Source organism: Aulonocara stuartgranti, assembly GCF_965226115.1.
Source record: "Aulonocara stuartgranti genome assembly, chromosome: 8".
In the NCBI taxonomy this organism is placed as follows: Eukaryota; Metazoa; Chordata; class Actinopteri; order Cichliformes; family Cichlidae; genus Aulonocara; species Aulonocara stuartgranti.
In genome coordinates, this window is record NC_138959.1 from 16,419,012 (window position 1) to 16,434,265 (window position 15,254).

At 37.2% G+C, this 15,254-nt stretch overlaps 1 protein-coding gene and 1 long non-coding RNA gene across 3 annotated transcripts; one reads left to right on the forward strand and one right to left on the reverse strand.

Annotated features, from left to right (window-relative positions):
- The first annotated feature begins 4,965 nt into the window (after positions 1-4,965).
- On the forward strand, positions 4,966-6,046 carry LOC309713564. 2 transcript variants are annotated; one of them, XR_014278608.1, is made up of 4 exons: positions 4,966-5,027; positions 5,337-5,422; positions 5,828-5,860; positions 5,957-6,046. It is a non-coding gene; the product is annotated as an uncharacterized lncRNA (long non-coding RNA). The 2 variants fall into 2 exon arrangements; XR_014278609.1 differs by lacking the exon at positions 4,966-5,027 and having other exon boundaries at positions 5,231-5,422.
- Positions 6,047-10,496: 4,450 nt separating this feature from the next.
- On the reverse strand, positions 10,497-14,324 carry LOC309712504 (uncharacterized protein). Its single transcript, XM_082543328.1, has 5 exons — positions 13,698-14,324; positions 13,333-13,429; positions 12,869-12,979; positions 12,155-12,321; positions 10,497-11,821 (listed from the first exon to the last, which is right to left on the reverse strand). The coding sequence occupies exons 1-5, from the start codon at positions 14,051-14,053 to the stop codon at positions 11,353-11,355; spliced, it is 1,200 nt and encodes a 399-aa protein (XP_082399454.1). The 5' UTR covers positions 14,054-14,324; the 3' UTR covers positions 10,497-11,352.
- Between the last annotated feature and the right edge of the window lie 930 nt (positions 14,325-15,254).

The window sequence follows — 15,254 nt, forward strand, 5'->3', positions numbered from 1 at the left end:
GCCTGCTAAGTATGTTTTTGAATTTTGTTAATTTTGGACTTTTTGAGGGTTAAAATAAAGAAAACCCTTTTTGAAGATACTTTTTTGCCTGTGTCCTCTTTGCTTTGGCTGCTTGGTCCCTCACAAAGAACATTAAAAGCTCTTCTTTGGATGTTGGCTGACTTCTGTTCTCTGTCAAGATGATCCCACACTGCTTCAATAATGTCGAGGTCCGGGCTCTGGAGGAATAAGGAAATATTTTGTTCTATCCCTGTCAAACTGTCATCATTGGCATTTTTTATAAATTCAGCAAATAAATGTTTTTTAACCTGTTACGGATTCAAATATTGGGGATGGATACAAGAGGAAAAACCAAAATAACAACACTGGTCCGGCCGGGTTGAGTCAAACGATGATTTTAATGATCACACGCGTGGGAGATGGACACCGTACGCAGACAACATCAGGGACGATCTGATTTCCTCGTGTCAGCGTTGTTCCCACATCATCATAATTAATGTTGTTCCAGGTTCAACATTGCAAGTGACCAGTCATCTTCTTGTGACGTCATTCCTTTGCGACTTCGAAATACCCGCCTTCGAGTATTTCGAAATACAAGTGAAGAAGCGAGAAACCGCCGCCTGTCCGCCGAATTTGAAGTCAATTCGCCTGTCCGCCGAATTTGAAGTCAATTTAGGATGCTTTTCTTTAATAAACGGTAAGCATTATACATATGTTCCTCACTTGGCTTGCTGTTTGTTTGCTAGTGATAGGCTACTTGACAACAGCATTAGCTAACCAGTGTTCTCTAGACCAGCGTTCCCCAACTTTTTGGGTGTTTCGTGGCCCGGGGGTTGGGTCAGGCAAAATTGCAGTAGCTTCCCTGATCATTTTACAAACATAAGTGAAGAGAATCTGGACTAAAAGGCCTAGACTTATGGTTGTGTGCTGAATCTATGAATCAAACTATCACCTGGAAACATAATTAACTGGTCCATAGCTGTGAAACTGGACATGAGTTCTTGATTCTATGGAGATTAACAGTAATCCAGAAATTTACAAATTTCTCTCAAATTCCTCTTCACCTCACTGTGCAATACCTTTGTGCAATACTTTTGTAAATAGTCAATGGTGCAAATATATGGAACGCCAGGACTGCCATAATGAATTAATTAAATACACCATTAAATAATTAATTAAATGTGGCAATAATTAATTAAAATTGGAATTAATTAATTAAATAAATAGTTATGACACATGTAATTAATTAATTATTGACACATTTAATTAATTATTTATGTATTTCACATTTTAATTAATTATTGACACATGTAATTAATTAATTATTGACACATTTAATTAATTATTTATGTATTTCACATTTTAATTAATTATTGACACATTTAATTAATTATTGACACATTTAATTAATTATTTAATGATATATTTATTTATTTCATTTTGGCAGTCCTGACGCCTGGCTCTCGTCATGAAATAATTTTATCTGTCAGCCTCACCCATCAAACTCAGGGGGCGGGGTTAACGCTGCCCATGCAGCTTCTCTAACATTTGATTGGTTGCCGTGCAAAGTAAGTCAAAACAGGTCGATCCTAGAAAATCGATTGCTTGTGTAGACTTGGGGCAGCCAGTTATCCCAGAATGCAGATCAAATCACAGGCAGCAATGGTGGTGGTGTAGTTTTAAAATACCCCGTTTTTCTGTCACCAGCTACACTTTTAACAGTGTTTTAGCCGCGAATGTCGCGACGTATGTCTGGTCAGGTTGTCAACATAGAACATGTTTGCAAAAGTGCTCAGATGTTTTCAGAGATTTCACTAGCTCTGCTAACAGTTAGCATGCAGAGTGCACCGAGGGGGTTACGTTAACCGGTTTGTTTACATATTCCACTCTCCGTGTTCCACATGTTGCATTCGCAGATTCTCATTTTCACCGAACGATCGTCTCTTTCCGCCTGGTCTTGTGTCTCTGTGCTTCTGTAACATAAAGAACGAGCTGACATTTTTCTCACGAAACCAGCGATCAGCTCAACAGACCCTCAGTTTACCTGCATGCATCCTCCTCCTCATCTGTCAGCTGTTTAACACCTGCTGCTAATTCAAGAAACACGCCTAGTTACCTGGTGATAGTCACAGTTTAACTGGGCAGCCGGTACTCGATATAACACAATGTCAGCGCATTTTTCTGCACAAGATAAGTAAATATAGTGTTTTCCCCGAGCGCAGAGCTGCTGGAGCTCGTTTCCTTACAGAGCACTTTATAGGCGAACAGCTTTATCAGCGGCTGATGTCCAATCACCGGCACACAGCTTTCAAACCTCAGCTGAGTTTTAGCTCTCAGTGGTTAAACGCTGGACTTCATTCACTCAGGTTTTGTCTGTCGGGTCACGTTTACTTCGCTGTTTTATTTACAACTGAGCAAATCGGTTTGGCTGAGGTTAAAGTTACGTTTCATAACTGCATAGTTTCACAGACGTTTAATGGTTCACTGGCACATGTGTTAGACTGAACTATCATCTAAATATCATCTGTTTTTTAATAGTTATTCAACTGTATTCTAAGCACCAGCTGTCTGTTAGAATGTGATTTTTTTTCTCTCTCTGTTGGCAGAGGTATAAAAATGCGCAGGAAAATCTGACATGCATGGCGAACTTCACCGACGATATTTAGGGAGGAATAAACACACATCAAACATAAATGAACCATTTGTCTGTCTCCATAATTGAGAGAATTTTCTCTTCTTATGTCAACACTCTCTCTCTTTTTTTTTTTTTTTTTTTTGCTTTTTCGGTCATGTTATGTTTACCTGTCAAAGGCTTGTTACAAACTATGAAACACATTGTGCAGACTTCTGGATGTTAGAAGAAAACTAATACTGCTCATGAATGAGACTAAAGGCAGGAAGGTGTCCTTTAAAACTAAACATGTTAATAGGACCTCCCTATTTATATCATAGTTTATGATATAGCACGTGTATTTCAGTAATAGCCTGCTGAGGCCACTATACGTGCTGGCCTCATATCAAATGTGAAGGCAGACTGAGTCTATGTTTGACGTTTTTTATATCTAATCTTCCTTTTCAAACATTTAAACAGCAGCGAGTCTGCAGCTGAGGGAATACAAATTCAAATTGTCGGAACAGGTTTGCTCGTTTCTTGGATTCATTTGGTGATTTATTAAATGTATAACTGTTATTCTAATCTGCTGCTGAGTCTCTTACACTTTTCTTTATGCTGTATATTTTCACGTCTCTGGAATAGTTGGCAGTTAGATAGTCAGCTGGGAAACTTTGTGTTAACTCATGGAGCTGAGGATATCGTGGATATCGTGGACATGCTGACCTCGCTGCGTGGTGTACAGAGCGAGGTCAGCATGATTAATATTCACAATAAAAATATTAGCCGAACATCATGAAGTCTGTATGTGTTTCATAGTGTCGAACAACCTTTGTACAGTTAAAGCCAGCAGTTACTACATGACGGAAACACCAACGTTATCTCTTTTATGTGTTTATACACAGGTCACGCTGATTACTGAACAAAAACCCAAAGATCAGATGTTAAACAGATTTATTTGCTCTCTCGCCTCCTTAAACATGTTTTTAATGTTAGTTATAATTCAGAATTGGCGACTGAAACACGTAGGACACATAAGAACATCAGGAAATAAAACATCGATAAATATAACCTCAGTAAAAGAAGTCAGCGGGGGTTACTACAGCTGTGTACCGGGGCCTGCGCTTTGTCGGTGGGATTGCTTGCGAGGCGAGCGGGTCTATCCCACGCTTTGCCGTGAGACTGGGCAGACATCTCCGAAATCATCGAAACACTTTTGCAAAGAGGCTGTATCTTGACAAACCGACCAGACACATGAAGATTAAACCACTACATTCTCGGCTAAAAAAATATTAAAACGGTATTTGGTAACACACAAACAGGGTTTTTCAAAGCTCAGTTCTGTTAGCTTCCACATGCCGGTTGTTGTGTGCTAGAAACAATGGCCACCAGGCCAAAGCAATGGTTTTGACTTGATCAGCGTTAACCCCGCCCCCTGAGTTTGATGGGTGAGGCTGACAGATAAAATTATTTCATGATGAGAGCCAGGCGCCAGGACTGCCAAAATGAAATAAATAAATATATCATTAAATAATTAATTAAATGTGTCAATAATTAATGAAATGTGTCAATAATTAATTAAAATGTGAAATACATAAATAATTAATTAAATGTGTCAATAATTAATTAATTAAATGTGTCAATAATTAATTAAAATGTGAAATACATAAATAATTAATTAAATGTGTCAATAATTAATTAATTACATGTGTCATAACTATTTATTTAATTAATTAATTCCAATTTTAATTAATTATTGACACATTTAATTAATTATTTAATGGTGTATTTAATTAATTCATTATGGCAGTCCTGGCGTTCCATACAAATAGACCTCAATACTTGAAATGTGCAATTCACTTGTATTTTTTTTTTTATTCCTATTTATTCTATTTATCCCCTTCGTATATTTTATTTTTATTTATATTTGTCTCTGTATTTGTGTGTGTGTGTGTGTGTGTGTGTGTGTGTATATGTATGTATGTATGTATGTATATATATGTATATGTATATGTATGTGTATATATATATATATATATATATATATATATATATATATATATATATATATCTCATTCTGTAACTGTAACTTCTGTCGGTGCTGTGCTTTTGGAAACCGAATTTCCCAGAGGAACCCACCCGAGGGATTAATAAAGTTCTATCTTATCTTATCTTATCCCTGGGACATCGCGTAAATGTTGTCCCTGGGACATCATGTAGAAGTTGCCCTGGGACATCGTGTAAATGTTGTCCCAGGGACAAAGTGTAAATGTTGTCCCAGGAACATCGTGTGATAGCTTGTTAATAATGGAATGAAAATTATTGATTGTTATTAACTTGTGAAAAAAAAGTGTAACAAATCCACATGTTATGTTCTTACACCCTTACAGAAACTGTGACTCCTTCACAATGTCAGGTAAATGTCAGCTCATGTTGAATAATCAACCAATCAAGCCTTTTATTATCACATGCAATGTTACACGTACAACTGCAATGAAAATTTCACCCCCTTCTGACCATACATATATTGCTTAAACATCACATTGGGAAGACAGGTCGGAAACAGTTAGGAAGGTCAGAAAACAATTTAATTAATAGATGAAGGGAGAGAAGGAGAAAAAAGAACTACAACCAGACAAAGCTCCTAGAAGACTGAAATGGATGATGGTTGCAGCATGCAAAAAGAAAATGATATCTGTTGACTACAGCATATGCTTTCTCACAGATTACCTTGTGGGAGTAGCTGGACCAAACTCTATTGGTATTTCAAGTTTGAAATCCCTGTTTGACCAGACAAACATTTCAGATGAGGTACTTCTTGACATAAAAATCCTTTTATGTTGTCATAAAACTAATGTTAAATTCTGCTTTAAATACACTTTATTGGGACCCACGCCCAGTTTCACACCTTGGCTCAGGCGATTAGAGGATCATCAGGGGGTCCTTTTGTCCCTCTGTGGGGGGATACTCCCACTAGGTTTATATCTGGGACTCTCCACCATTTGACCTTAGAACTGAAGAAGCTTCTCGGATGAGAGGTGAAATGTCTTCAAGCAACTTAAAGAAGTCCAGACGCTTTTCTTTGCAAGCTCCTTTGACTACGATGACCTGGATGACTGAGAACCTTCACAGACACTTTATTGTACAATTTACTTAATGAATCGTATTCCTTAGTTCTGTTTTTCTTTATATGTATTTATTTATTTGTTTTATAAGGTAATAGATGGCCTAATCTATTTGCAGTGTGAGGTATGTTGTAAAGCTTGTTTGATCATAATGACATAGTATGTTTACGTTTTTTGTAATGTATTTGAAAACATAGGTGTATTTATGTTATTTTTATAGAATTTCCCTCACATTTATCCAATACCAAGCCAAATCACTGGAAAAATTTTGGATGGGTCCACAAGAGCACAAAGTGCATACTTTTTGAAGGTATGACTTGGACTGTGGTAACTATGTTCTTATCACAAAGGGTTTATAAGTTGCCACTATAAAAAAAACCAGCATTTTCCAAAATTGAAGCCTTGTCAGAAGAACCTGAAAAATACCTTTCTGAAACCTTTTCTGTGTAAAGACTTGCTCAAAAGCAATGCACACAGATTAAAACATTTCTGTCTTGGCCAACTGATAAAGAACACCAAAAATTGAGTGGTGCGTGTTGAGTCTGTGGTCTTGATTTGTTTTGTACACACTATAGAAATTAATTAATGTAAACCAAAAATGACACTTTCTATATGTTTGTGTATCTGCAGAATTAATTACAAGTCTCACCTGACAAGCTTTCGCAGTTTTGCAGTGTCATTCTTGACAGAAAAACATACTTGTCACATTCTTTATCTGAGAAATTGATTGGAGCCTGTCTGGAAAACGGCAGCCACTGGACCTTGTTTGTAAGTTGCACAGATTTTGCATGATACTTTTCAGTGTCCCTCATTAGGAAAGCTCAAGGCCCAAGCCTACCATATCCATCTTTTTACAAAACAGTTTTGTGACATACCCAAGAGGACCATAGTCTAAATGAATTCATTTGGCGAGTCGGAGGTCAGAAAAAGTGCGGTGTCGAAAAACTGGAGGTAATTAATTAACATATTTAACATAACATATTTAATTTAATTGAAATCATTACCAAACGTGGTTATTGATTTCTCTATATGCTTTTTATTTGTAATAACTGCGATCTCTCAGCTCATTTGCTTCAGCAAGAGGCTGCACTGGAGAGTGGACCTTGTCACATGTGAGCCACCCACATCAACAGGATGGGAACTCATGTGGAGTGCATGTCATAATGGTACTGAAAACTATAGCTTTAACCTATATAAGTAATGTTTACATTTTTGCCTATTCAGTTTTTAAAGCCTTAGAGGCAGGATGGTAAAATCTCAATTTTTTTTTGTAGATTGAACCATTTCAGCAGTAATGCTTTGCTTTGGTTGCTCTGTTTTTTTTTCTCGGGGGGGTTAAAAAAAAAAAACATTTCTTTGTTAATCTAATTCTTTTTGTTCTTTTTTTTTTTTCTTCTTCGTCAATTATTAGTTTGCCCAATCTCTCATTGACGGTAAAACACAAGTGGAGGAGTACAACACTGAAATCACAAAGCTCAGGTCCCGACTTTGCCACTACTTATTTTCCTCAATAGGTAAAGATAAAATTAGCTGCTTTCTTTTTCTCTAACATTGGAAAATGTAACTTGTACTTAAACAAATTATATTTTGCAGATCGAACTAGGAAGTGCAGTCAGTGCTGGTGTGTGATTGCAGCCAAAGACCGGGTACACTATGACATGTCCTTAGCCATATAGATTGTTTATATAATGGACTTTGTTCATTTGTTTTTTGTTTGTTTATTTCTTCTTCTTTTTTCTTTTTTTTTAATTCACAGGTGCAGTGCCAGAAATGTGGTGCATACAAGCACATGCATTGTTCAAAGTCTGTTTGTGGCATCTGTATCTTCTGTGAGAGTAAGTCACAATATAACTAAACAATGTCCAAAAATGTTTAAAGTGAAATTTTTTTTTGTAATTTTGCCTTTGCACACCAGGACTGTGTAATTAAAGTGGACGTTTCAAGATCCAGTTTTTACACAAAACTATTTTAGACATAACTGTGTCGTATTGTGGGGATTTCTCTTCACAATTAAATTGATATAGTGCTGTTTATATCATTCTTCTTTATGTAACAGCACAGTGCAGCACAGCAGAGGGAAAGGAGTTGTGCAGCATAGTAGGTGGCTATACAGGAGGAGCAATAGAAGTAGCCAGTGAAGAATGTCATCAGGGAAAGCATCAGGCAGCGAATGACAAAGGAAAAGTTCCTAAGGGAGAGAACATCTGCAGCAAATCGACAAGTAACAGTGAGATAGGAAGACTGACAGTCAGAGATGAAGGTACACAGACTGAAGACAACGCAAAAGAAGCAGAAGTATACGGCACAAGTCTGAGTACAGATAATGCTGCTGCTGCTGATGTTGACAGGATCGATGCAGATACAGAATTCCAAACTGATTCAGAAGGAACTAGTACAGTTTACAGAGTGCATGGTCGCTTATCTGTACCAAGCTCAAAAAAGAAAACCTACACAATAACAGAAGACGAGATCAAGCGCAGAATCAACGCAGAGAACATGTCAGTTCATGTTTTCAGAGGTTTGATTGGGGTAGGTATACATTTCGTGATTTTGATGTCACCTGAAATAAATCCGGGTTACTCGTATCAATGAAGTGACAATGTGGCTGGAAATTGTGCATTTGCTGCAACACATACACAATTACACCATGTAAACAAAAGCATTTAACTTTGTGCGTGTGTCTCTCTCTGCTCTTTTGGTGTTTGCACTTTTTCTTTTTTAGGGCCGTAAAGCCAAACTGCCCGCAATGATTCTTGACAGGCCTAAGAAGGCCAAAACTAAAGTAACAGTGTTTAGTGTTCTGAGTGAAGAGGAGGCTGGGGAGCTAGCCCTCGGGTTTGCCGGAAGATTGGCCTGCGATGTCACAACAGACATGGTCTGTAAAGGCATCGACCATTCAAGTGCTGATATGACAAAGTAAGTTAGTAAAACAATATGAAAGTTGTATCTTTTTTGGTATTATTTGTCATTTCCCCGTATTTGGGTTATTGGTGTAACATTGTTAATCTTACTTTCTAATAACAGACAGACTCTTCTCAAAATCCAACACAACCTTAAACATGAGCTGACTGATTCCTCAACCTTCAGTTTGCTGACACACACCTTTGGCCCCGCTGCACTGGATTCTGTCATTTCATTCCTGTGTGAAAAACTTGATCTTGTCTCTTAAATAATGAAACCTTTTGTGACTTTTGTTTGTTCTGTAAATCAGAATCTTGAAAATTGTTCATTGTTGTTCTAAGTTTGTGTTAACTATTTGGCAAAAATGATTGGTTCCTAATCCAAACAGCATAATGACTGTTCTAACACATATCTTAAAAATGCTACAAAGAAAGAAAATTATCACATATGTTTCAATATGAATGTAATTGTGTCACACTCGGTTTGTAGTAGCTTTCCTGTTTTATTTTGAGTTTTGGTATGTTTACACTGTTATTTTTATTTCCCGTGTGCTCGTCTTCCCTTATTAGTTTTACTGTATTTAATTAGTCTGATTTAATAACTTGTAATTATTTACTTTCTAGTGTGTATATATGCTCCTTGTTTGGATTATTGTTTGTTTGAGTTCTGCCTGTCTTTTCTATTAAAGATTTGGACTTTTGGACTATTAGTGGACCTCGTAGGTTTTTATTCTGTGCAATTGGTAATTGACTGGGTTTAATTTAGTGGCCTGGAAAACAGGCCGGAGGGGTCTGGTCATTTTAACCCCCTAAGACCCGAAATCTTCCATGGCATGCATTTTTAATTTCTCTTTGATATTTGGGCCGATTGGAACCCGATGAATGTAAAAAGAAAGAATTACCAGGTTGGTTTTTTTTTGGGGTTTTTTTTACCTAATTTTTGTTTCTGAGAAAAATGAGAGCCACATATGAGGACATTAATTTGAAATTTCGATAGAACAGTTGCAGTATAATGTCCTCGTAACTGTATATCAGGCACTTGTTGATCAAGATTTAGTATTTTGGTCCAAATAACCCAAAATGTGATGTCCACATATGTGGACGCCAGGCTGAAGTAAAGTGTTAGAGCTATTTATACCTATGTAAACTTTTATACACTGGTTTTTACCTGTCTTGTTTCAGAAAGGTTTAAAAGGGTAATGTCCACAGTTTATTTGTTTATTTATTTGTTTGAATTCAACATATTTTATTAAAGTAATTGAACTTGAACACAGAAAAAACTGAATCAAATAATCATAAAATCAAATCACTTGCACTATACTAAAGTCTAATCTACTCTGAGCTAATGCCGGTTTCCAACACTAATGATCGGGTGAAGGAGAGAGATGAGGGTGTGCACGGCCACTGGTGCTCTTATCCCTGTTCTTTGTGATACAATCCAACAGGAAAGCAGTCAAACCCTTGGACATTAGCCAAGTTAACGTTCACAAATATATACACACAGGAACTCTGAGCCCCAATGTCAGCATTAGCACAAACATGCCACTTCATACCAAATCTCAGTGTGAGGTCAGGTGTTAGTCTCATTCCATTATTCTGGCTATATTTTCTTACTCATCATTACCAATAAACTTATACTTAAGACTAACTATTAACAAAATCACACCCCAATAACTCTGTTATTACACTTTGTATTTAATCATAAAAAGGCTGGATGTTGAAACCTTTTACTTCTATTTTGTATGAGCCAGGATTCTCAACAGCTGATACTCTATGTCCAAAAAGTGACAGGTATCGTTTTATGGAGCAAAAAACTTAAGAGCGCATATTTTATAAATAATACCAACAATTACAAATGCAGACCTTTAATAATAATAAGTAATCCTTTATTTATAATGCATAGCAATATAAAAATAGCAACATATGAAAATATTACAATGGGCACAGATGAATTTGTATCAAAAACAGCAACCAAGCCAAAGTAATGAATAACACACATAAATAACAACTGCTTGAGAGAGCAAACAATTTCTTTTCATCTGTTCCTTGGCAGAAAGTTAAGACAGCTATTCAGCTTTAGGTTTCAATAAACAGAAGTAATGGATGCAGTCCCTTTGAAATGTCACACAAAAGTCTACTTGTGCATATACTTAGCTTTAACTCTTCTCTTTTTTGTTTTGTATTCCAAAAGGTTTTCATTTTCTCCAGAGGATGTCTCTCTTTCAGTGGTTATCGACTGTTCACATTCATTTTCACAGACTGTTGGAATGTCGATGCTGGCCGAACGTTTCTTGCTAGAATACAATGGCCTAATTTTGCGTGCATTATCTGTCGTCTTTATTTCGTACTGGCATATACTTTTGCCTATACTTCTTGTTTTGTTTTTAAGACATTTGTATGCAGTTCATCTAGCATTGCAGTAATACCCTCTGGAATGAATGCCCACTGTTTAACTGTGTCTAAAACAGCATTTAGTTTTCCAACCGCATCTTCTGTGCATTTTTTGTCTGTGCTTTCAACTACAGGAGTGTCATTCAAAGTTGATAGAGGACTTTTCAGAGAGTTTTTCATTTGTTTAAAATGGCTACAAGCCACCTTCAGGCAAGCACATGTGTTATAGTGAGAGAACGTACAACAAGTGCACTGAAGTGTTTCAGCCGATGCAAAAAAACACAGATTTCCAAACAAACTTGGCATTTTTATCACTTTCAAGTCCTCAGTGTACAAAGTAATGCCTTTCTTTCACTGCAATTTTTGCCAAGTTAGAAATGTCTGTTTCCATGTTTGGATAGATGTCATTGTCAACCTCTGCTAATTTTGCAACTAACACTAGATGCTTGCAAAGAAGTCCTCGTAAGCCATATGTACAGTTGCAGTAGGACTCAACAGGGCAGACATCATACACTATGTCTTCTCTTGACTCAGATGGGACTTGATATGCATTAACTCCATGGCTGTTCTTGACTGTAATTTTAAGAGCCCAACCATTTTCCATCAGTCTTGAAACAGAGTCTGAAACTTGAGACAAGGTGTCAGCAAACCTGTTTTTCATGCGGCCCACATCTTGCAGGGTTTTTATGACTGAGAAGTAGTCATCGGCCTTCCCTAGGAGCACTTCAATCAGATCATCCAGACGCCTATTCTTGTAGCCAGATAAAAACTGGTATTTCAGGCGGTGGAAAAATCTGAAAAACAGTTATTTGAAATGATTAGTAACTGTAATTGAAGGAATTTAAAGTTTTAATCAAGACTGAAATTATTTTTAAAAAAATTGGAATACCTATTGCACACGTCTTTTATAAAGGAATGCTCTGTGCCGGTTTAGCTGATTTAGGCAAATCCACCTACTCTGTTTTTTGTTGTGATAACATAAAAAACGCTGCTAGAATTTAAAGGATTTTCCTAAAACCTGTTCTGGCAATGACATGAAGAACCTACTCAGTTTAGCCTCTTGGATTAAAGCATAATATCTTTTTTTCAGCAATACAATCGAATGAGTTCAAAATAATAAATCATACCTTTCAATCACATTGTTTGTTTCAGAACGAGCGTGACTGAAGCGACGGCCGTAGTCACACCACATGTGGCCAATGCCTTCCCAGTGCTTCTGAAAATACTGGCACACCAAAGGGTATTGCTTAAATGTCTGGCAGAACTCTGCTGATGTGGCTTTAAAGTCGTCCTCCTAAGAGAATTGGATGCAACAGAATAGATTTCAATCCATTTAACAGACCTATTGAAATCTTTAATATTATGTATTGAAGCCCTTTTCCTTTTATTGAATAACATTAAGAATTTTAAGTTATTAACTCATTCACTGCCAGCCATTGGCAGTGAATGAGTTAAACCCATTGACTCATTCACTGCAATTGACGGCTATAGATGTCAATGGCAGTGAATGAGTTAATAATATGTCGTGTTTTTGTATTAAGAAGCAATTATTTCTTCCCTTACAATGGCTAAGAAGGAACACTAAACCTATAAGCATATTTGGTTTCAGCATCTGTCTGTGAAAGAATCCCACTCACAAGTTCTACTGCACAGTGGGTGACACAATGATGGTCTGCACAGCTTAAGTACTTGTTTTGATAAGCAAGCTAAGAAGCCAGTTTTAGAAATTGTTTCAAAAATCTATTTTGTATCTCTCTGTAACTTTTTTTTAGCAACTGAAAGTTATTATGCTCTTAGTGTAATCAAGAAATCAAAATGTGAAATAGACAAATTACACTTACAGATGTGCAAGCTTTCAGCTTACAAAAGAAAGAAATGATTTCATTTCTCTTTTGGGTGTTAGAAAGCCCATGGACCCCGGACTCTGATTTTGAAAGCCATCGATTAACAGCCTGTGAATGTAAGAGAAAAAAAGTTAATCTGGAGAGAGAGACAGAGGAGCAGCTGTACAAAAAGCATAAAAGAAAGCTGACGTCCAAAAATAACTTTGTCACTCACTGGACAAGAGGACCTGTGCATTACAGAAATCAACCAGGCAAACATATTTTTAAATGTCAAAAAGAGCTTTGGGAAGCAGCCACCAGAAGATGAGTGCACTGTGGTCTTAAATGAATGGACAAAGTCACTCAACATTTTATCCCTTTATATTCATTAACCTGAGTAGGTGAATATCACAATGAGGCAAATCATAACAACAGGACCCTGTTGTAAAAATGTGTTTCAGGTGCATCTTAGACAACGTTACCTGCAAGACACGGTACCAGCATAGAAGGATAGCTGACTCTGGAAAAACCTTCTGCAAAGCATTTATTTCCGCAAAGTCTTTGTCAACCATAAATGCTCTACAGAAAAAAAGAAAACACTAAATGAGATTAAACAGTATGAAAATGTTTTTGCTATCTCAAAGCACCACTTCAATGCCAAATTAAACATTTCAACTCACAAGTAGATATATAAAATACTGCATACAGCCTATAGGAATAACTTCAACAACTGGAAAGGAAAGTTTTTTGCAGCCCATGCTGCAGCTATAGCATTAGATTCTGGCATGTTATAACTTTTTTGAAAAGGAATTATTTCAAAATTAATAGCTGTCAATGTATTATTTACCTCGGGGAAGTTGGGAAATGCTCACAAACTATTCCAAGAACAGTTTCCAGGGTTTTCTGACTTTCGTTGCTGACAATAGCATAGGCCACAGGGACTCCATGCCCATGATCATCTCTTACAACAAGTGTGAATAAGGGAAATGAATAATGGTTAACGCAGTGCGTGGTGTCAACAAATACTAACTGTTTTGCATAGTTCTCCATGTTTGATTTCATCACAGGTGTCTGCAAAACAATCATTAGTTCTTGGTCAGATGTGTATGGTTGATAGAAGAGAACATGTTCTTGATGTTTTCCATTAAGTAAGGTATGTACACTTTGACTGTCTCCACAGTTAAAGTGCTTCTTCCTCATCATGCAGGTTTTAACACTGTCAATGTCACATGGTGTGACAAAATGCTCTCTGTTGTGAAGATCTCTGTGTCCATGTTCTTTGGCCCATTTATGACATTCGGTTAGTATGATGGCTGGCTTAGTTCCAAGGGAAAGCAGTTCCTCAATCTTCCTCCTCAAATCACTGGAAATATTGTTGAAATGTGCGTCTTTTGGGTCCGAAGGATCATGCCCATCATGCTTATCATATGTACGCTGCACGATGACTGTGTGGTCTTTCCAACATTTGAGTACTTTAAATAAACATAGGCCTTACAGCCCACTGCTCTGTAGCTGTTTTGACTTTTTTTCCCAGCTCTGATGCAGTTGAATTTGTAATAGTCTCTTTTCCTGTCTTTACCTGAGGCAACATTTAAACATTTATAATGTCCATGAAGGGTTAATGAGTTCAATTTTTCTAACACAACACTGAATGGGTCCTCCTGGCATTGTGACACATGCACACAAAGTTGTGTATCTTTTCCAGTTCTTTTTTTTTCGTCATTCAGAACACTTCTTCTAATTATATCGTCCATTTCTGGTGGAAAAATAACGAAGGTTTAATTAGTCAATATTCATTAATTCATCTTAACTTGTTTTGGGTTTTTTTGCAATACAATGTAAATATTAAATATAATATTAAATATATATATATATATATATATATATATATATATACATATAAAAATAAAATCACCCAGCACGCCCCTGCGGGCGGTTTATCCTTCAAGCTCGGGTCCTCTACCAGAGGCCTGGGAGCTTGAGGGTCCTGCGCAGTATCTTAGCTGTTCCCAGGACTGCGCTCTTCTGGACAGAGATCTCCGATGTTATTCCCGGGATCTGCTGGAGCCACTCGCCTAGCTTGGGAGTCACCGCACCTAGTGCTCCGATTACCACGGGGACCACCGTTGCCTTCACCCTCCACATCCTCTCGAGCTCTTCTCCGAGCCCTTGGTATTTCTCCAGCTTCTCGTGTTCCTTCTTCCTGATATTGCTGTCATTCGGAACCGCTACATCGATCACTACGGCCGTCTTCTTCTGTTTGTCTACCACCACTATGTCCAGTTGGTTAGCCACCACCATTTTGTCCGTCTGTATCTGGAAGTCCCACAGGATCTTAGCTCGGTCATTCTCTACCACCCTTGGGGGCATCTCCCATTTTGACCTCGGGACTTCCAGATTATAC

Bases quoted from the DNA above. Each gene is read 5' to 3' on its own strand.
- LOC309712504 (XM_082543328.1), bottom strand. From the start codon at position 14,053: ATGATGAGGAAGAAGCACTTTAACTGTGGAGACAGTCAAAGTGTACAT. The intron at 12,322-12,868 runs GTAAGTGTAATT...CAATTCTCTTAG, and splicing joins AGCTGAAAGCTTGCACATCT to GAGGACGACTTTAAAGCCAC. The intron at 11,822-12,154 runs GTATGATTTATT...ACTGTTTTTCAG, and splicing joins ACAAACAATGTGATTGAAAG to ATTTTTCCACCGCCTGAAAT.